The sequence below is a fragment of the Vulpes vulpes genome, chromosome 15, assembly GCF_048418805.1.
Source record: "Vulpes vulpes isolate BD-2025 chromosome 15, VulVul3, whole genome shotgun sequence".
NCBI lineage: Eukaryota > Metazoa > Chordata > Mammalia > Carnivora > Canidae > Vulpes > Vulpes vulpes.
In genome coordinates, this window is record NC_132794.1 from 113277025 (window position 1) to 113297224 (window position 20200).

At 55.3% G+C, this 20200-nt stretch overlaps 1 protein-coding gene and 1 long non-coding RNA gene across 3 annotated transcripts in view; one reads left to right on the forward strand and one right to left on the reverse strand.

Moving 5' to 3' along the window:
* The first annotated feature begins 1242 nt into the window (after positions 1-1242).
* Positions 1243-20200, forward strand: part of DOCK1 (dedicator of cytokinesis 1) — a 495561-nt gene continuing 476603 nt past the window's right edge. For both annotated transcript variants that reach the window (XM_072740395.1, XM_072740396.1), the window contains exon 1: positions 1243-1503. In XM_072740395.1, coding sequence (XP_072596496.1) covers positions 1458-1503 — 46 coding nt within the window. In that variant the 5' untranslated portion in view covers positions 1243-1457. The remainder of the gene's footprint in view (positions 1504-20200) is intronic.
* LOC140595747 (uncharacterized) lies at positions 1329-2978 on the reverse strand. The gene is made up of 3 exons (XR_011997622.1): positions 2900-2978; positions 1951-1990; positions 1329-1465 (listed from the first exon to the last, which is right to left on the reverse strand). It is a non-coding gene; the product is annotated as an uncharacterized lncRNA (long non-coding RNA).

Genomic DNA, 20200 nt, shown 5'->3' on the forward strand with positions numbered 1-20200 from the left:
ATGCCCTTCCTACCCCGTGGAGCCTTTTGTCCTTTTACCTGACCCTTCCTCCAAGCCTTGAAGACTCCCAGCCATTGTCATGGCACTTGGCAGGAGAGGACAACCAGTTAATACGATTCCGAATTAACTCCACTTACTGAGCTGCCTGCATTCTGAGGATTTCTCCTTTCTCTGTTTCTTGGTTTTAACCTCTTGTTCTTTCCTGAAATTATGGTGAAAAATAGAGACGTGTATTTTAAGTTTTTTTTTTAAGATTTTATTTATTTATCCATGAGAGGCACACAGAGAGAGGCAGAGACACAGGCAGAGGGAGGAGCAGGCTCCCCGTGGGGGGCCCGACGCAGGACTCGATCCCAGGACCCCGGGGTCACGCCCTAAGCCAAAGTCAGACCTTCAACCCCTGAGCCACCCAGGCGCCCCTGTTTGAAGTCTTCCCTTGGAGAAGTGCGAAGCCCCATTATTTATTGGCGTGGAAACGGCCGGGGTGTGAGGACCCACCTACGGGGGAAGGCCCCTTCCCACAGAGCCCCTGCGGCTGCCCTGGCTCCTCTCCCGCTTCCTCAGTTTCCCTCCTGCACCCTCGCACTCTGTCTGCGAGCCCACGGAGGGCGGGGCGCTGGGCCTCGGGGCTTCTCCGGGCCCCTGCGCTCCTTCCGCTCTCAGGCGAGGGGGCACCTCCCCGGGGAGAGCCGCGACCAGCCCCGCGCCCCCCTTCCCGCCCGGGGGCTCCCCCGGCCCCGAGCTCACCTCCCCCCAACGGGCAGGTGCTCACTGCGAGTTCAGAGCGGGGGGGGCGTGGGCTCTGCTCCGGGGGAGCCCCGAGCGGTCCCCGAGCGGGCCGAACCCCAAGCCCCGCAGATCGCCCCCTTGTCGCTGCCCCCCCCCGGGCGCCCCCTGTCGTGCTGGGACGGCCTGGGCCGCAGGAGGCCTCCGGACCCGGGGTCCCCGCGGTCGGGGTCGGCGTACCCACGGGTCGGGGTGGCGGTGGGGGTCGGGGTGGGGTCCCCGCGGGTCGGGGTGGGGGTGGGGGTCGGGGTGGGGTCCCCGCGGGTAGAGGTGGGGGTGGGGGTCGGGGTGGGGGTGGGGGTCTGGGTCCCCGCGGGTCGAGGTGGGGGTGAGGGTAGGGGTGGGGGCCGGGGCCGGGGTCCGGGGGGGGGTGGGGCGGGGCCGGGCTCGGGGTGGGGGTCCGGGTGGGGCCGGGGTCGGGGCCGGGGTCCGGGGGGGCGGGGGTCCGGGTCCGGGGGGTGGGGCGGGGCCGGGCTCGGGGCCGCAGACCCGGCGTCCTCCCGCGGGCGCTCCCGGCCTTTCCCATCCGGCCCGCGACGCCCCGCCCGCCCCGTCCCACATGACGCCGCCTCCGCCGCAAACTTTTTCCTCCCTCCTGTCGCGGCTCGGAAGGCCTGGAAGATGGCGGCCTAGGCGCGGAGTTTCCTGCCGGCGGCGGCTGTGGCGGCGCCATGACTCGCTGGGTGCCCACCAAGCGGGAGGAGAAATACGGCGTCGGTGAGCGGGGGGGGCGGGGGGGGGGAGGGGGGGAGCGGGGAGCGGGGAGGGGGGAGCGGCCGGCACACACTCCCCCCCCCGCGGCCCCTCCCGGGCATCGTCCGGCTGCGCGTGTCCCCGCGGCTCCCTCGGGGCAGGGCGGCGGCCGCAAGTCGCGGGGGGCCCGCGGGGAGCTGCGGGCGCGGAGGCGGGACAGCCCGGGCCCCGCCGCCCTTTGTGGTCTCCGGGGCCAGTGGGCGGCGGGGCGCGGGGTGAGGGGTGCGGGGTGCGGGGTGCGGGGGAAGCCGCCCCCTCCCCTCCCCCCCCTCCCGCCCCCCGTCCCCGCCGCCCGAGCCCGCCCTCCATCGCCTCCGCCCCCCCGGCCCCCCCCCCCCCCCCCCCCCCCCCGCCTGACCCGTAAGGTCTTCGGTGACCTCGGGCGCTCCCGGGGTGCCGGGCCTGCCCCACCTGTGGACACCGCAGCAGGGTCCGGCCGGCTCGTCCCCACCTGTGGACAGCGCAGCAGGGGGGCGTCCTTGTCGCTCCAGGGACCCCTGTGGCCGAGCCCCCTCCCTCCCACCCCGTCTGTAGACAGGAGGAAGCCGAGGCCCAGACAGGGTCACAGAGGTCAGCGGCACAGGTGGCCTTTAGGGCTCGGAGTGTGTAAGCAGCGCCCTGGGTGCCTCCACGTGGCTGGGTCTCAGCCGCCCTGATAGACACGTCGGGGTCCCTCTGCACCCACGGAGGAGGTGTGCGCTGCACATTCTGTCCGGGACTGCTCCAAGGTGTGGTGGCCCTGGGGGTCCCCGCCGTGGAGAGCTTGCAGGAGGTGTGTGAGGAGGGAGCTGAGGACGGGGACACAGCAGGGACAGGTGGAGGGGGGCCTGGAGCGCCGGGGCTGGCTGCAGGGGAGGCAGGAAGGGAGCAGAGGAGCCCCGTGGAGGAGGCAGGCAGCAGCTCTAGCTCTGGCCAAGGGCTTGCCTCCCCCCTCCCTGTGCACTGGGACACTGCAAGTGTCAAGTGTCAAGTGCCACTCCCACTTGACTGGGCCAGAGAGCAACTCCAGTGTTCACACCTCTGCTGCGTGCTGCTTCTAGGATGGGAGCTCGGGCTGGGGAACTTAGGCCGTCCCACGGAGGCCAGGAGATGGGGAGGGGCTTCTCCCTGGAGCACAACAGTTTTGACACCTGACACCTTTCATTGGCTCCCAGGGTGACCTGCCGGTGTCAGTGAGGACACTGTAGGTGTGGCACCTGTTGAGCTGCAGGACTGTCCCGTCGAGAGGACCAAAGGGAGGACCCCGTGACAGAGTGAGCGGGGTCTCCTTGCTGGGGAGGTGACCGTGGGCAAGAACGCGGCTGTGTCTTCTCCCCACGAACCTCCTCCCACAACTTCCAGAAGTTTCGCTAGCACTCACTGTGGTGACTTCTGACATCACACCTTTGGCTAATTGTGGTTTTTAAGAAAAGTCTGTGCTGGAAAGTTTCCAAAGGACAGCGTCCTGGATGGTCTTGCCAGGCAGTGCGAGGAACGAGGTGCGCATGGCAGTCCGGTGGAGGAGAGAGTGGCCCGCTAGGCTTGGTTTCACTAGGGCAGAGCCGAGGCAGCCGAAGGCGCTAGAAGGCCCTAGAAGGGACAGGACAGCACAGCGTGTTCAGCATCAGAAGGAGGTTTCAGTGACCAGAGTCCCGTCAGGCAACTCCTGCTTCTGGGCAGAAGGCAGGGCGAGCGAGGATGCGCACATCCGGGTCAGCCCGAGCTCTCCACTGTTCTGGGAGTTGGCACTGGTGGGTCCCCTTGGTTCGCCGGAAGGGAAGCCAGCAGTGCTGGGGGGCAGGGATTCATTCGCATTAGCTAACAGGCTGTTTCCGCCCAAGGGAAAAGTACTGGCCATCCCCCTTACCAACCACAGCGTGTTTTGGGGGAGCCTAACAACAGGGCTGTGTTTCCTCGGAGGGCTGTGGCGGGTCGTGGGTGGGCCTTGCTTCCACTCCGGCCACTGGATTGGCGGCATGAATGAATCACGAGGGGAAAGAAAATGATAAAACTCCATCTCATTTGGAAACATGAATCACAGCTCATTGTTTGCATGTACTTGGAATCTGTCAGAAGCATTGTTTGTAAATGAGACACTTTATTTTTTTGCAAAATGGGGAAAAGAGTAAACAGCTGATCTGTTGCTTCCTCAGCAAGGCGGGAAGTGCTGGTCTCTCCCCAGGCCCCCCATTTATTCCAGTGTGGGTTGGGGTTGCCCCCAGGAAATTTTCCAGCCTGTTAATGTCTCCCCCCCGGGCTTGAGTTGAGTGGGTCAGTGTTTACAGATTTGGTTAATTAACACAGGGAGGAATTTTGACTTACCTTCACGGTAGTGGGGTGGTGGTGGTGGGGGGAAGCTAGGCACGGGCGAACTTTTCCATCATCCCCCAGCTAGGCAGAGTCTGAGGTCTCAACGCTAATAAAACTATTATTGGTCCTGTTCCTAAAATGAGGTAAATAGATGCAGTGTGTTTTAGAGTCACACCTGAGAATGGTGCGCTCACCTCTCTTGGTGTGAAGGTCAGAATAACGGCCCTCAAAATGTCCATGCCCGAACCCCAGACCGCGTAAATACGTTCTGTGACATGGCCGAAAGGGGCTTTGCAGATGGGGTTAACGTAATGAAACGGAGTTGGAGAGATGACGTTGCATTAGCTACATGGGCCCCCAAAGCAGAGAACTTTCTCTGGCTGGTCGCAGAAGAGTGGAGTCAGAGGTTCCAAGCCTGGGCAGGGTCCCACGCAAGGTTGCTGGCCCTGAGACGTAAGAGCTTGCTTGCAAGGACCAGAGGAGGCCCAGGGAGCTCAGGGCAGCCCCCCAGCTGGCAACCTGCAAGGAAATGTGGACCTCAGCCCTGCAGGTACAACCGGATTCTGCTAGCACCCCGACTGAGCCTGAAAATGGATCCATCCCTTCCTGAGCTCCCGACGAGAGCCCAGCTGGCCAACAGCTGGACTTGGAGACCCAGAGCCACTGAGTGTCTGACCTGGGGAGCTGTGAGATTATCCCTGGGGACCCTTTGAAGCTGCTCAGGGAGTGGTGGTTAAGACGGCAATAGAAAAAGTAGCACAAGTGGTGCGGAGAGCAGCGTGGGAGAGTGAGGTTTGTTATAGAGGAGATTGAACACCAGTGGATCCCACGTGGGTGCTTAATTCTGGCCTTTCGACGGAGAGCTCAAACGGGAGGTGGGTGTTGGTGCTGCAGACACTTTAGCTCCTGGCTCTTACTCCTTCTGTGGCCCCTAAGCACCTTCCTGTTTCCCCATCTGGTAGGTGGAGCTAAGCCCGCCTACCACAAAGACTGAGGAGGACGATGCCTTGAGATGATGATGTTGGCAGAGCAGGGGGGCATCATGTTTGAGATCAGCCACGCGCTCAATGCTCAATGGCGCGTTGCTTTTATTAATTTATTATTTAATAAAGTGCAGTTCAGAAATGTAGTGACAAGTGATTTTCCGTTCGGATTTGACAGGCACAGTTGCTGCAAGAATACTTTTATTCAAAAGTTGATTTCTTAGTGGTGTGTTCTGCCCCCCTATCGGGGGGGAAAGGCGCATGTGCTTGATGCTGGGGAGCATGACTTGTGTGTATTTAGATTAGTTCTGAGTGATGATAACTGCTAGCTAGGAGTAGTGTAATATCCAAATAAATTTGGGAGTGTGGGAGTTGCGGAGAGATCTCTTTTGTTATCTGGAGTAGCAAGCAAGCTGCTACCTTGGGGAAGAAAAATTAGATTTGATTGTAAGTAAATAGAAATGCGGGCATTTTCATTCACTGGAGTTGCAGAAAAACCAAATTAGGGCATATTATATTTCTACAAACCCTATTTTGCTTTGGAAACATTATAAAAAATTTAAATTTATTGTGCCAATGTTTGCCTCGAATATCACATCTTATCAGGGCTGTCTAGGATTTGTGAACTTGTCTAGGATTTGTGAACCTTGTTACCTTCCTTCCATCTATGAGTACTTCCTACCTTATCTTTTTATTTCTTCTTTAATGCTGTATTTTCAGATAATTATAAGCACATACCTTTTTAAAGAAATAATACAACTGGGACGCCTGGGTGGCTTACTGGTTGAGTGTCTGCCTTTGGCCCAGGGAATGATCTTGGATTCCCCGGGATCGAGTCTTACATCGGGTTCCTTGCATGGAGCCTGCTTCTCCTCCATCTGCCCGTGTCTCTGCCTCTCTCTCTGTGTCTTTGATGAGTGAATAAAATCTTAAAAAAAAAAAAAAAGAAATAATACAACAGAGACCCCATAGACCCCATTACCAGTTTCCCCCAAATCAGAGCCAGGATATTGACGTGGATGCAATCCAGGTAACAGAGTATTACCATCCCCAAGGACCCTCTTCTTGTCCTTTCATAGCCACACCCACCTCGCCCCTTCTTGCATAAACCCTGGCCACTAGTAGTCTCTTCTCTATTTCTTTAGTTTTATCATTTCAAGAATGTTCCACAAGTGGAATCCTACCGCATGAAGCCTCTTTGGATTATTTTTTTCCATGCCACATAATTCTCTCGACATGCATCAGGTGGTTGTGTGTATCCGCAGGTGGTTCCTTTTCACCGCCGAGTGGTGTTCCGTGGCATGGATGTACCACAGATGGATTAACCATTCACCTGTTGAAGGACATCTGGGTTTTGGCTGTTATGAATAAAGCCGCTATGAACATTTATGCACAGGTTTTCATGTGAACACAAGTCTTCCTTTTCTGGGATAAGTGCCCAGGAGTGCCATTGCTGAGATGTATGTGGTTGCGTGTTTGGATTTTTAAGAAACTGCCAAACTATTGCAGACTAGTTGCAGCATTTTGTGTTCCCACTGGCAACATATGTGTGATCCGGGTTCTCCCTGCCAGACTTCCTTGTTGTCCCTCTTGTCTATTTTAGCCAGTCTGATCCAGTGTGGTCGTACATCGTTGTGGTTTGCATTTCCCTCTTTGCAGCCCCTCCTTGAAGAGTGTCTTGGTGTAATTTGGGAGATGGGCCTGTGGGCTGCTGCATGAGCTGCGCTGCTGGGGGAGGCTGCTGACAGAGGAGGTGCTTGCAGAGGTGCAGAAGGAGTGGACCACCACGCTGTGCAGTTGTCCAACGTGTTAGGGAGCTGAGTTCCGTTGGAAGAGGAGATAATGGGGTGGGAGGCCAGTAGGGCTGTCCAACAGTGTGGACATAGAAACACTGCCTTAGGGCAGCTCTGGTGGCTCAGCGGTTTAGCGCTGCCTTCAGCCCAGGGCATGATCCTGGAGACCCGGGATCAAGTCCCACATCAGGCTCCCTGCATGGAGCCTGCTTCTCCCTCTGCCTGTGTCTCTGCCTCTCTCTCTGTGTCTCTCATGAATATATAAATAAAATCTTAAAAAAAAAAAAAAAAAAAAAAGAAACACTGCCTTACACCACTGGCTGATCGCCAGGCACGGTGTTCAGACTCCTCCTGGGTGTCTGGAGAAGGTCTCTGAGAGGTAAGCCCTGACGAGGGGACCCAGAGAAGGGTCAGAATTTGAGTTTTAGCCGTGGTGTGGCCACTCTTTGTTGATGTGACCTGGGGCATTGTCTTTGAGGCTCTTCTGGCTGGTTCCAAGTTTTCAAAATGGAAGGATGATGCTTGGCCTTGTCTGTAAGGTCAGGCTGATGGGAGGTCCCAGGAGCTAAAGACCTTAAGGCTCCTTGGAAACATTGTTACACCAATAGCAGTAGCATTGTTCCTAAGTTTGCTCTTATTTATAAGGTGGGAAGTGCTTTGGGACCCTCCCTCAAGTCCACATATAAAATGCGTATTAGTTGGCTGCCGGAACAAAGTACCGCTCTGAGGGGCTTAGGCAGGAATTTATTTTCTCAGTTCTGGAGGCTGGGAGACCAACGTGTTGGCAGGGTAGCTTCCCTCAGACCTTTCCGGGGTGTGTGGATGGCTGCCTTCAGTGGGCCCTCACGGGGTCTTCTCCGTGGGGTCTGTGTCTTCACCCCCTCTTCTTGGATGAGGGCCCACCCTCATGACTTCCTTACCTTCATCATCTCTTTATTATTATTATTTATTTATTTATAGATTTTATTTATTTTCATGAGAGACACAGAGATAGAGGCAGAGGCACAGGCAGAGGCTGATGCGGGACTTGATCCCAGGACCACGGGATCATGAACTGGGCCAAAGGCAGATGCTCAAGCACTGAGCCACCCTGGCGTCCCTTCATCATCTCTTTAAAGACCCTATTTCCAATACATTCTGGGTTATTGGTGGGGGTGGAACTAAAGCGTTTGAATTTTGGGCGACATAACCCATAACAGGATTGTCACAAGTCAGACTTTCCCTCTGAATTTTAGTGATGCTTTTGGTGGCCACCATCTGAGTGAATTTGTTTTTTTCTTCTGCAGGGTTGTGGGTCCCCAGTTCCTTGGGGATACCTGGAAGAAGGGAGGAGGGAGCTGGGAGCTTGGAGCTCCCAGTGTAAATCCCCCCCTACTCCCTCACAAGGCTCACAGAATCTAATTTAAAGAATCGAATTAGTGTCTGTGTTCAGCCCTGGAAATTTCTTGTAATCAAATTACTGACAGAATGATACAGCCAGGGAGTTTGAGACAGGAAGTGGAACAGGTTTTAAGTGTGGTCACTCACAGCGAGGGCACACCTGGGGAACGGCTCTCCCTCGGGCTGTGCCGTCACACCCCACCTGCTTGTGCTCACCTGCCTTTAGCTTTAGGAGGGCAGAGACCTCCAGCTGGGACGTGTTTCCAGTTTCTCATCACTTGTCTTGGGATGTTGTCGTTTTGGCATGTGTGTGGGGTGGCCGGGCTCCCTGTGGTTCTGGAATGCCAGTTGTCCAGCGATGGCAAGGAGCGCCTCTGGCTACGGCATCGCATGCTCACTGTTGGGCCAAGTGCACAGCTCCAGGGGGTGCTCCTCACTTTGTGGGCCTGAAGCGGGCTCCTGCACCCCTGCTACACCTGCGTGGTCTGCAGGGGTCGTGGGCGGTCACAGGAGTGCTTTAACTTAGGTAGCTGATGGGGCGAGGGCAGGTGTTGACATGTGACAGATAGGTGGCCGCATGCTTCTTGCTGATCACTCAGAGGCACAGGGTTAGCAGGGCACTGGGCAGCCCCCCGCATCCCCGCATGCACCTCATTCCACGTTGAAATTTTGGGCACTGTGAAGCAGGGGAGCTGGGTTCTTGTTTCACGGCGTCGAATCTTGAGGACCAAGAGTGAATAAAATGATAGCTTATTAAGCAAGGATCCAGAGAAAGTTCTCTGGGGTGAGAGGGGTCCCCACAGGGTTGCCACTGGGGGCTTGCAGGGTTCGTCTCTTACGGAAAGCCAACCAGGGAACTTAAATCCTTTTAACATCTCTATGGATAGCATCAGTGAGTAAGGACTAGTGCCTTTCCTAGGGTCCTGGTAAACTTTGTTGGTCACAAGTAGCTGTTCTAACAAGACCCCACCTCTGATGCCTGGAGGCCTGGCTTGTTTATCTCTGGTTCCTTACACCTCCACATTTTTGGAATTTTATGAGCCTGATCCCGTAGCCCCTACTTGTCTCCCTACCTAGCCACGCCTCTCCCTTACTCATCTGTCCCTTACTCATCTGCTTAAATATATGTGTATATATACATACATATAAATAAAAAAAAGATTTTATTTATTTGAGAGAGTAGAGTGAGAGCAGAGTGCAAGAGCATGAGCCGGGGAACGAGGCAGAGGGAGGAGGGAGAAGCAGACTCCCTGCTGAGCAGGGAGCCCTACATGGAGCTAGATCCTAGGACCCCGGGATCGTGACCTGGGCTGAGCCACCTGGGCACCCCAGGCACTCTCTGCTCTTTGTCAGGATCCCCTCAGCCCCTCAGTCTGACCGTGTGCCATGGGGGTCCCATTACCTCTGCAGCCTTGCAGCCACTGTGCGTTGTAAGGGAGGGTCCCAGATGGGGAGAGATGTTTGATGGCTTTGCTAGAATTTTAGTGTTCACCCTGAGGTCCTATCAGGGGTTGAAGTTCCCACAGATCCCAGAGCTCCTGAGGGGATCTGGTGAAGGGAGCCCTCTAAAGCTTACGTGGAGAAATCTCTCACCAGAAGCATCACTTGGGGTCTTTGTCCTGGTGGGATTGCTGTTCTGGGTTGCAGTTTGTTGTAGGAATGTGACACCAAATTCCTGTGCCATCTTGAGTGATTCTGTTTAACTTGGCCTTGTAAGGAATGCTTTTATATGTAAATATTCCTATTGTGATTGCTTTTCTGAATCAGGGTTGGCTGGCTGCTGTAACACACAGCCCCAACGTTCCGTGGCTTCCTACAGTGCAGGTTTGCTATTTGTTTATGCCACAGTCCAAGCGGCTGGTGGGAGGGGGTGTAGACGCTCTGCTGCCTCTAGCCATCTGGGGGCTCAGGTTCCTTCTGTCCTGTGGCCCTGCCCTCCACTAGGCTCTTTGCCTTTCAACTTGTGGATAAGGAAAGAAAGAGACAGAGGACAGTTTACAGCCAGGGCTGGGGGTGGGTGCGCCTCCCTCCATCCTTTGCCCAGAGCTCAGTGCCTGGCCAGACCTGACAGCAGCACCTGGGCTTGGGAATAGAGTCTGACTGTGTGCCCTGCAAGAAGAGGGGGATGTGCACATTGGGTCTCCTCCACCGGTTCCCATCGACATCTGTTTTCTCCTAATCAGGAGGAATTAGACTCTTCAGCCTCATTGGCCTGAAACACAGAGATTGTAAGTTGTAAACATCATTTTGTCCCTGAGAGTCACTTGACAGCCGATGTCCAGACCTCTCCAAATACATGAAGAGCTGCAGATGAGAACAGGTGCTGCCTTTTCCTGGGCCTGTTTTCAGCTCCTTTATGTTCTCTGGATTCCGGGATGTCCTTCACTGTAGACCTGGCCCATAGAGTACTCCTTGTGGGGCGGGGTAGCCCCGCGAGTCTAAGGGAGGCTGCTTTCTAAGTGAGTCATCTTCCTATTTGTCTGGCAGTTCCTATTCTCGCCATCCTGAAACATATGCGGCACCCCCGGATCCCATTCCTGTGTCTTTTGAATTCTTTTGGCCTCAGAAAAGGGTACACCAAACCCTGCTAATTAGATCTGTGTCTAAGTGTTGGTTTTTGTTTATTAGAACGGAATCTTTAATCTTTATGATTAAGCCAGGAACCGAAAAAAGGCTGTCCTAGTAAATCAGTCACAGCTATAGTAACTTAAATTTTGGGTTGGGGGGGTGGCATTGTGGTATAGGGTGAAGAGCACTGGACTGAGAGTCAGAATGCCTGGAATCCAGGCGAGGGCACCTCTCCTCTGCTTTATCTACCCTCCCCAGCCTCAGGCCCTTGGAGATGGGGAAATAGTGTCCTGTTTGCTGAGGTGCCTGGGGGAGCTAGCAAGATGACACATACAGTAGAGCTTCCGGAAGGAGAAAGTACTACTTTCTGTTATTTCCTCTTTCAGAAGGAGAAAGTACTACTTTGTACTGTTGATGTTAACCTGTTACAGAAAAGATAGGCGATTTCTGGTGATGGTTTAAATCACTTACTGGAAAAGGGCACTGTGGCAGCAGGAGCTTGATTTTTCCCAAGGTTTTGTAATTTTCGTTTTATCACTAGACAAGTTGGGTAGTCCTTGATGAACGCTGCGAGCCGGAGAGCCCATGATGCGCGGGGTGGAGAGTGATGAAGGCGAGTGTGTCCCAGCTTCCATGAACACCATAGTTGTGAGCCACTGAGGAGTGATAGAGTGAAGAGAACTGTGCCTTCAGATAACCCTCCTTTCTTCCAGTTTTCTTGCTGGCGTTGTTCTTAGATGGTGGGGATCCAGAGCCGCCCTCCTGGGGTGTATGTTGTGGTACAAGTCAGTCCCCTATGTGACATTCTTGGAGCTAGTGGTGTTTCTGAATTCAGGTTTGTCTTGATGTGGAGGAGAAGATGGTCCCCATGCAGATGTTTGAGGCTCAGTGCCTTCTCCCTGTGAATATTCGAGGGCATCACTGCTGTGGAGGCTGCCCGGGCAAAGCCAGGACCAGTGCCCAGGTTGGGATGTATGCATGGGGGACTCTGCACCCCTTCTGGGCCCCAGTTGGCTCACTTGTCGACTGTGAACAACAGTAGTTGCTGCCTTGCAGAATTGTTTGAGAGTTAAATGAGCTAATTCAAGCAAAACTGGGTTTCTGGACCCGTGTACAACTGACATTCTGGGTCGGATAATTTTTGCTTGCGCGGGGCTGCCTGGTGCATTGTTGGGTGCTCAGCAGCTTCCCTGGCTTCCACACTAGATCTGAGTAGCGCTCCCTTTCCCTCAGCGTGACAACCTGCGTAGCTGCAGACGTGGCCCCATGTTCCCTGTGGGCAGGATGGCTCATCTGCTGGAACCACTGGTATGACGTGCAGGGGTGAAGCTGGACTCACAGGTGACACCCCCTGGCTGTTTGCATTGCAGTGGTGTCTCCTGCATACCTGGGCAGGCCAGCTGGAGCCCTATAGGACTGACTGCTGGAGGGTGTGCTGGGGGAGGCAAGGGGTAAGCAGGGGGGAGGGAGAGGGGAGGGGTACAGCCTCTGGCCTGGTCTGGCTGTGGGAAGGTGGTCAGGAGCCAGCTGTGTTTCTTCTCCCTTCTGAGAGACACAAGTGGCAGTTGTGAGGTCAGGTCCTAGACAGATGTGCCAATCCCCAGGGGAATCATGGACTCTTCCCCACGTCCTTCCTGAGGGGTCAGGCGGCCCCCAGACCTCCAGAAATACTGGAGCTCAGGCGTTCGCCGCTGGAATTGTATTTGCTGGAATAAAGGCCTTCTCAGGACTTCATCCCCCCCCCCCCCGAAAATAATAACTTATTTTCTTTAACATAATTGACTTTTCCAGGGGCAAATAATGATTTAGCAAGGAGGGAAATGTGATTATTTTTCTTCCAAATTGCTGTGCTTCTATTAACTTCGCAAGATTTATTTTCAAGTCCTTCTAACGTCATGTGTGTTCTGCTGCCTATTTTTCAAAGGCAGGAATGCGTCTTGGTCCTCCAGGCACTGTGGCCAGGCTGCCAAGTTTCTTTAGATGTTGTTTGGAGGATCAGCCTGGAGCGGCCAAGGGGAGGGGGAGGTGGGGATGGGGAACCGATACCGGGGACTCCCCCATACATAAGGGATGGTTGGGACTTAGTCCGGCTGACCTCTGTGATGTCCGGTGGTATTTCTTTACCCAACTTCAGTCACTGCTGCATGTCGTGGCAGTGCCACAGTGCCTTTGCATGTGTTCTTCTCTTTGTCAATAGTCTTATTTACTTTCCACCTCCAGGCCCCCTTCACCTTGTAAACCTTTCCCAACTCATCCAGGCTGCACGGGGGCCCTCCCCGATGCTGCTCTCTGCAGTTCTGTCACCCGTGGGAGCCGTGGGGGCACCTTACCCATGTCCCCTGCTTGATAGAGGGCCTGGAGGACATGGGCTGCGTTGTGTTCCTTTCTCTGTTCCCTGTGCCCAGTGTGACCCCCGGCATACCTGTTGAATGAAGGCAAAGGTACAGAGGGCTTTTATCTCAGCCAGGTGTTGGGAGCTAACTTGAAAGCCGCAAATCTCCTGGTGGCGGAGAGTCACGACCCTGGGTGTGCGGCCCCTTCTGGGACGTGTGGTAGGAGCGCTCAGGAATCCAGCGCAGGGTCGGGTCAACTGGACGTACAGCTCCCCCACCCTGACTGTGGGTGGCTCCCTGAGATGGGGCTCTGTCCTGGATGGAAGTGGGTACCCGGTGCCCTGCTGCTTACAAACTTGGTGACCAGACAGCTCAACCCGACCTCAGATAATGGGGGACATCACCAGCATGTTGTTCCTAGATCTACCCCCCTGCCAAGCTTTCCCTTCCTAATGTGATGCTCCAATAACCTGCTTTCTCAGTAAGCGGTTGGGGTCAAGGGCAGGGACTAGATGAGCAGGAGGACAGGAGAAGGAAGACCCAGGTTGCAAAGGAAGGTGGCAGGGGGAGCCCCGGCTCAGGGTCCTGGTGGCCGCGGAACCCCAGGGAGGCTCTGGGCAGCTTCTGGGGCCTGTGATCATCTGTAAAGTGGGGATCCTGCCGCAGTGTCCCCTGCCCCGCAGCATGGTGGTGAGAGGCCAGTGAAATCAAAGGGGATCGTATGCACAAAGTACTTGGTGCCTGCAGAGCAGCAAAGAGCTGAAAGGAACCGCCAGACATTTCTGTTTAGAAGAGAGATCTGGGGCAGCCCGGTGGCTCAGCGGTTTAGCGCCGCCTTCAGCTCAGGGCCTGATCCTGGGGACCTGGGATCGAGTCCCACGTCGGGCTCCCTGCACGGAGCCTGCTTCTCCCTCTGCCTGTGTCTCTGCCTCTCTCTCTCTCTCTCGTAAATAAATAAAATCTTAAAAAAAAAATAATAGAAGAGAGATCTGTAGCCTTTTTCCTGTCGAGGTCCAGGTAATAAATAACTTAGGTTTTGTATTCCCCGATCCCCCCTGAAGGCAAAACGGAGGGTGCCACGTGGGTATTTATATGATTTTTAAAAACATGGGACCCCCCCGGGGCGCCCGGGTTGCTCAGTGGGTTAAGCTAAGTCTGACTCTTTTCTCAGGTCTTGATTGACCTCAGGGTTGTGAATTCAGGCCCTGCATTGGGCTCCCCATTGGGCGTGGAGCCTCTTTAAAGAAACAAACAGTGGAACCACTCAAAAGTGTGTAAGAATCAGAAGACAGTTTGGCAGTGCCTCAGAAAGTTTTAATTAAACACACACCTACCATATCACTCAGGGATTCCATTTCTATGTCTGTTCCCTGAAAAGCTGCAAATGGGCATTGCACAAAAACTTGCATATAAACGTCCATATATACTCGTGGTAGTATTTACCATACGAGACACATGGAAACCGTCCACATGTCCATCAGCAGATGAGTGCGTAAGTAAAATATGGCGCATCCACACAACGGAGGGTTATTCAGCCATAAAACGGAACACCAACCCAACACTACAACATGGGTGAACCTAGAAAACATTATACAGACTGAAAGAAGCCAATCACAAAAGGACATATATCTTAGGATTCTCTGCATAGGAAATGTCCAGAATAGGCAAATCCATAGACCCGGAAAGCAGATTACTGGCTGCTGGGGGTTGGGGGAGAGGGAATGGGGAGTGAATACCCTAAGGGGCATGGGGTTTCTTTTGCAGGAGATGAGAATATTTTAGAACTAGAACTGCATAGAGTTGGTGGTTGCACGACATTGTGAATGTACTATATGCTACCGAATTGTACACTCACTTGATTTATTTATATATTCACTTACTTTACTCCTACAACCTTCCTGGGAAGGGAGTACTATTTTTGGTCTCTATTTTGCAGAGGAGACCAAAGCACTGAATATTTTGTCAATGAATTGTTTTAACCAAATCATACACTTTAAAATGGTTAATTTGGAGGCACCTGGGGGGCTCGGTCAGTGAAGCGTCTGCCTTCATCTGGGGTCATGATCCTGGGGTCCTGGGATCGAGCCCTGCGGGGAGTCTGCTTCTCCCTCCCCTTCAACCTGCTGCTCTCCCTGCTTGTGCTCCGACTCTCCCTCTATCAAATAAATAAATAAAATCTTAAAACAAAATAAAATGGTTAATTTTATGTTACCTGAGTTTGACCTCATTAAAAGAATGGTGGAAAGCATTCTCCGTGTACGGGCCAGAGAAAGCCGGGCTGTCCGTGGCCGGATTGGGTCTGCGGGCTGTGCTTTGCCAGCCCCTGGCTCAGAGTCTTAACGATCCTTTCCCTTTAGGATAATGGCTATTTTGTCAGTGTTCTGTACTAATGAGAGAGGGATGCAAGCTTTACGAAAGGGAGAAATCTTCCCGAATCTTCTCTCTAAATAGCGTACCTTTCAGATAGATCCACCCTTCTCAGCCTGTGTGTTCCTGTGTTGCATGTGGGCAGAAAAACGGGAGATCCGTGGACTCTTGAGGCTGAAAGGACACCCAGCCCCCCTGTGTTTTGGATCGAGTTGCTGGGGGGTGGTGGAGGCCGAGCGGGGACCCTCTCCGGCACCCCATAGTGAGCCTTAGTGAACGCGGAGTGGGGGAGGGCCACTCCAAGTGATTTAACAGGAATCCCAAATCTTTAGGGTCCCTGCCCCTTCAACCGTGTTGCTTCCAGTGGAACAGAAAATAAAATCTCCATTTTGCACTTCATCTGACCAGCAGTTACCAGTGGGGACCGGATGTGGTCAAGGGCCGTGAAGCCTGTGTCTGCACCATTTCCCGCCTTGATCGCCGCGATTTATAGGGCGGCCCTTAGAGGTGGGATTACCGAGGAATGGGCCTTCAGAGTGAAGAATCTAAGCCCCGGGACGTGAAGGAGTGGATGAAAGTGTTTCCTGAGGACAAAGTTTTAATAATCGTGGCATAAACAATATTCCGTCAGTGCTTCTATTTTTAAAGTCGATGTTTTATTTACCTGCCAACGTCCGCTGCTTACCCGCAGGTCCGTGCAGCAGCTTTGCGAATTTTCTGGGTCAGCCTGCGGCATTTTCTCTTCCCTCCCTCCTCGCTTTCTTTTCCTTTTCTCCTTCCTTTCCTCCTTTCCTTCCTCCTCCTTCCTTCTTCCTTTCCTTCCTTTCCTTCTTTCCTTCCTTCTTCCCAGCCTCCCGCGGCCTCCCTTCCTTCCACGTTTCCTCTGGCCTCCACCTCTCGGTGACCCAGGAAGGATCCCCCGCGGCTGGGAAGGCGCCGCAAGCCCAAAGGAACGGGATGGTGGCGGGATGGTGGCGGGATGGTGGCGTCCTGGCTTGTTCGCAGTTTCTAGAACGGTTCATGTTTCACACAGCCCGCCGGGCTGGGCAGGAGGCCGGAGCGGCCTTGCGCTTGTGTTCTGAAGGACCCTTAATTGTGTGTGCGCGTGTGCGCGTGTGCATGTCGCTGGAGCCGCGTGAAGTCGTGGCCCCACCTGGTCCTGCTGCTTCCTTCCCTCTACCCCACGGTCTCTTCCCCCCGGGGGCTCGCGGGGATGGCTCCAAAGTACACCCCGTGCAGGGGGGCCCGGCCGCATCCCTACGGACAACCCCAGACCTCGGGACGGCTGAGGCCCAAGTTATTAGAGATTCTTGGTTATTAGAAAGCTAAGATACGTCGGGAGAATGGAAGCTTCTGGTTTCTCCCTCTTCTGAGCAGATAAGTCAGGGGAATATGTAGAATGTCAAGTGGAGGTTTTTTTTTTTTTTAGATTTTATTTATTTTTTTGAGATAGAAGGAGTGAGGGAGAGAGCATGGGCAGGGAGCAGAGGGAGGGGACCAGTGGCCCCCGCCGAGCAGGGAGCCCGACCCGGGGCCCGGATCCCGGGACCCTGAGATCACGACCGAGCCCAAGGCCGACGCTTCACCGGCTGAGCCCCCAGGCGCCCCGAGGTCGTCCTTAGTGATGGAATCCGCCTTCCTGAGCGGCCCGGGTTGGTCAGTGTCGTGACCGTCGTCTTCATCACGGCGGCAGGGGGCCCGAGGAGCCTGGGCTGAGCGCCGCGCAGTGGCCGGCTTGGCCCTACAGCAGCCGCCGCGCCCCCGGGAGGCGCCGATGGCAGGGGGGGCTCTGTGACGGCCGCTCCGGGGCATTTCGAGTCAAAGGTTAAAAAGGCATCAGTGGCCTGTGATACCCAGGGGAGTGTGAGGGCTGCTGAGGAGTTAGCCGGGCGGGTTGTCGTGTGGCGACGGGGGTGCGGCCGTGGTGACTGTGGTGTGTCAGGGGGCCCTGGTGGGTGACTGCCGTGTGTCAGGGGGTCCTGGTGTGGTGACTGCGGTGTGTGAGGGGGCCCTGGTGGGGTGACTGCGGTGTGTCAGGGGGCCCTGGTGGGGTGACTGCGGTGTGTCAGGGGGGCCCGGTGTGGTGACTGCGGTGTGTCGGGGTCCCTGGTGGGGTGACTGCTGTGCGTCAGGGGGGCCCTGGTGTGGTGACTGCGGTGTGTCAGGGGGCCCTGGTGGGGTGACTGCAGTGTGTCAGGGGGGCCCGGTGTGGTGACTGCGGTGTGTCGGGGTCCCTGGTGGGGTGACTGCGGTGTGTCAGGAGGCCCTGGTGTGGTGACTGCGGTGTGTCAGGGGGCCCTGGTGTGGTGACTGCGGTGTGTCTGGGTGTCCCTGGTGGGGTGACTGCGGTGTGTCAGGAGGCCCTGGTGTGGTGACTGCGGTGTGTCAGGGGGCCCTGGTGTGGTGACTGCGGTGTGTCTGGGTGTCCCTGGTGTGGTGACTGCAGTGCGTCAGGGGGCCCTGGTGTGGTGACTGCGGTGTGTCAGGGGGTCCTGGTGGGGTGACTGCGGTGTGTCAGGGGGCCCTGGTGTGGTGACTGCAGTGCGTCAGGGGGCCCTGGTGTGGTGACTGCCATGTGTCTGGGTGTCCCTGGTGGGGTAACTGCAGTGAGTCAGGGGGCCCTGGTGTGGTGACTGCAGTGCGTCAGGGGGCCCTGGTGTGGTGACTGCAGTGCGTCAGGGGGCCCTGGTGTGGTGACTGCGGTGTGTCAGGGGGCCCTGGTGTGGTGACTGCAGTGTGTCAGGGGGCCCTGGTGTGGTGACTGCAGTGCGTCAGGGGGCCCTGGTGTGGTGACTGCGGTGTGTCAGGGGGCCCTGGTGTGGTGACTGCGGTGTGTCAGGGGGCCCTGGTGTGGTGACTGCGGTGCGTCAGGGGGCCCTGGTGTGGTGACTGCAGTGTGTCAGGGGGCCCTGGTGTGGTGACTGCAGTGCGTCAGGGGGCCCTGGTGTGGTGACTGCGGTGTGTCAGGGGGCCCTGGTGTGGTGACTGCGGTGTGTCAGGGGGCCCTGGTGTGGTGACTGCGGTGCGTCAGGGGGCCCTGGTGTGGTGACTGCAGTGCGTCAGGGGGCCCTGGTGTGGTGACTGCGGTGTGTCAGGGGGCCCTGGTGTGGTGACTGCAGTGTGTCAGGGGGCCCTGGTGTGGTGACTGCAGTGCGTCAGGGGGCCCTGGTGTGGTGACTGCGGTGTGTCAGGGGGGTCCCTGGTGGGTGACTGCAGTGTGTCAGGGGGGCCCTGGTGTGGTGACTGCGGTGTGTCTGGGTGTCCCTGGTGTGGTGACTGCAGTGTGTTAGGGGACCCTGGTGTGGCGACTGCGGTGTGTCAGGCTGGTGCTGGCGTGACTATGGTGTTTGAACAGACTAAACAGCACAATGTGTGTATGGTGTTTAGTGTAATGCCTGGCACCTCGTCAGCACTTGGTACTTGGAGCACCGTCACTGGCATAGCGTCTGCCTGAAAATCCATCCCTGGTGACAAAGCAGCCTAAGTTTAGTGTACTTCTGTCTTCCGTTAAAAAATTAAAAAAAGATTAGAGTGCTGTTAAGTAGAGTCGTTGGATTTCCACAAAAGTTCCTTGATGTTTGTTCTCCTAAGTTCAAAATTACTTACAAGCTTTGGTCTGAATTTAGAGACCCAGGAAAAGTAGACAAAAAAAAAAAAAAAAAAAAAGCTGTGAGAAACAACATTTTCACATACGTATTTGCATATATTTACATGTTAACTTGAAGGAAAAGACAGTTCTTGGTGATTCTAATATCTTGAGTGGATCATTTAATAAATATGATAGAAAGTGGAGATGTTTTGGGTTACATATCTCTACCCTCTCCCCCCAAAAGGTAGGTTGGAACCCCTGTGCCTCAGAATGTGACCTCATTAGAAAATTGGGGACATTGCAGATATAGTTAAGATGAGATCATTCTGGATTATCGTGGGCCTTTAATTCTGTGTGACTGTTGCCGTTAGGAGAAACGAGGAGACTCATGAGGAGGAGGCCATGTGAGGACGAAGGTGGAAGTTCGGCTGCCAGAAGCCACTATGCCCTAGGGCCACCTACAGCTACGGGGAGCTAGAGGACCCAAGGAAGGAGCCTCTTCTAGAGGGGGAGCAAGGCCTTGCCCACACCCTGGTTTCAGATTTCTGGCCTCCAACACTGTGAGGGACTGAGTGTTGTCCTGGGTCACCAAGTTTGGTGGCAGGTCATTGCTTATGGCAGCCCGAAGACAGAGGAGGGTGAGGGCAGAAATGCATTTGAGGAACAGGTGAAGAGGGTCAGTGGAGAGAGAAGATTGTGACCTTGGAGCGGCCCACTCAAGACCCCGCACCTACTTGTCTCCATTCAGTGAGCCGCGGCCTCCTGACCCTCAGAGAGGTCGCGCTCCAGTCTTCCGTGTTCTTAGAGAGTTCTCTGGAATCCGAGCTGGTTAACTATGTGCCAGGTACGGGATACTGTTAAGTGATGTCGGTTTTCTTTGTTGTGAAAGTTTATGGACCAGAACTTGAGGTGAATAGGAGATGCTTAATTAACTGCCATCCCTGCAAAGGGGTCAGGCACCGAAGCGTACACTGGAGATTCTTCTGGAGCTGTTAACTTGGTGCTTGGTATATGAGTAGATGGTCTCTCCTTCCCCCCCTCTGCCAGTGGCTTACTACTTCCACCTTCGTGCAGCAGATACTGCGTCACAGAGGCCTCCGTGGCTGACGCCCTCCTCGGGGTTGGGGAGCCAGGGAAGAATGGGGCAGCCCGGGTGCGTGCCCTTGGGTTGCCCGCAGTCTAGTGGGAGACACTGGCTTGGGAGCTGGTGGTTATGATGCTCAGAGTGTGCGCTCTCTCAGGGTGGGGACACTTGACGCGCACATGAGGGCCACCTACTCAGGTCAGACGCTTGGGTAATGCTGCCCCGAGCAAGGATCCTTTACAGACACCTGCGGCGCCTCCAGAAGAAACCCCGGG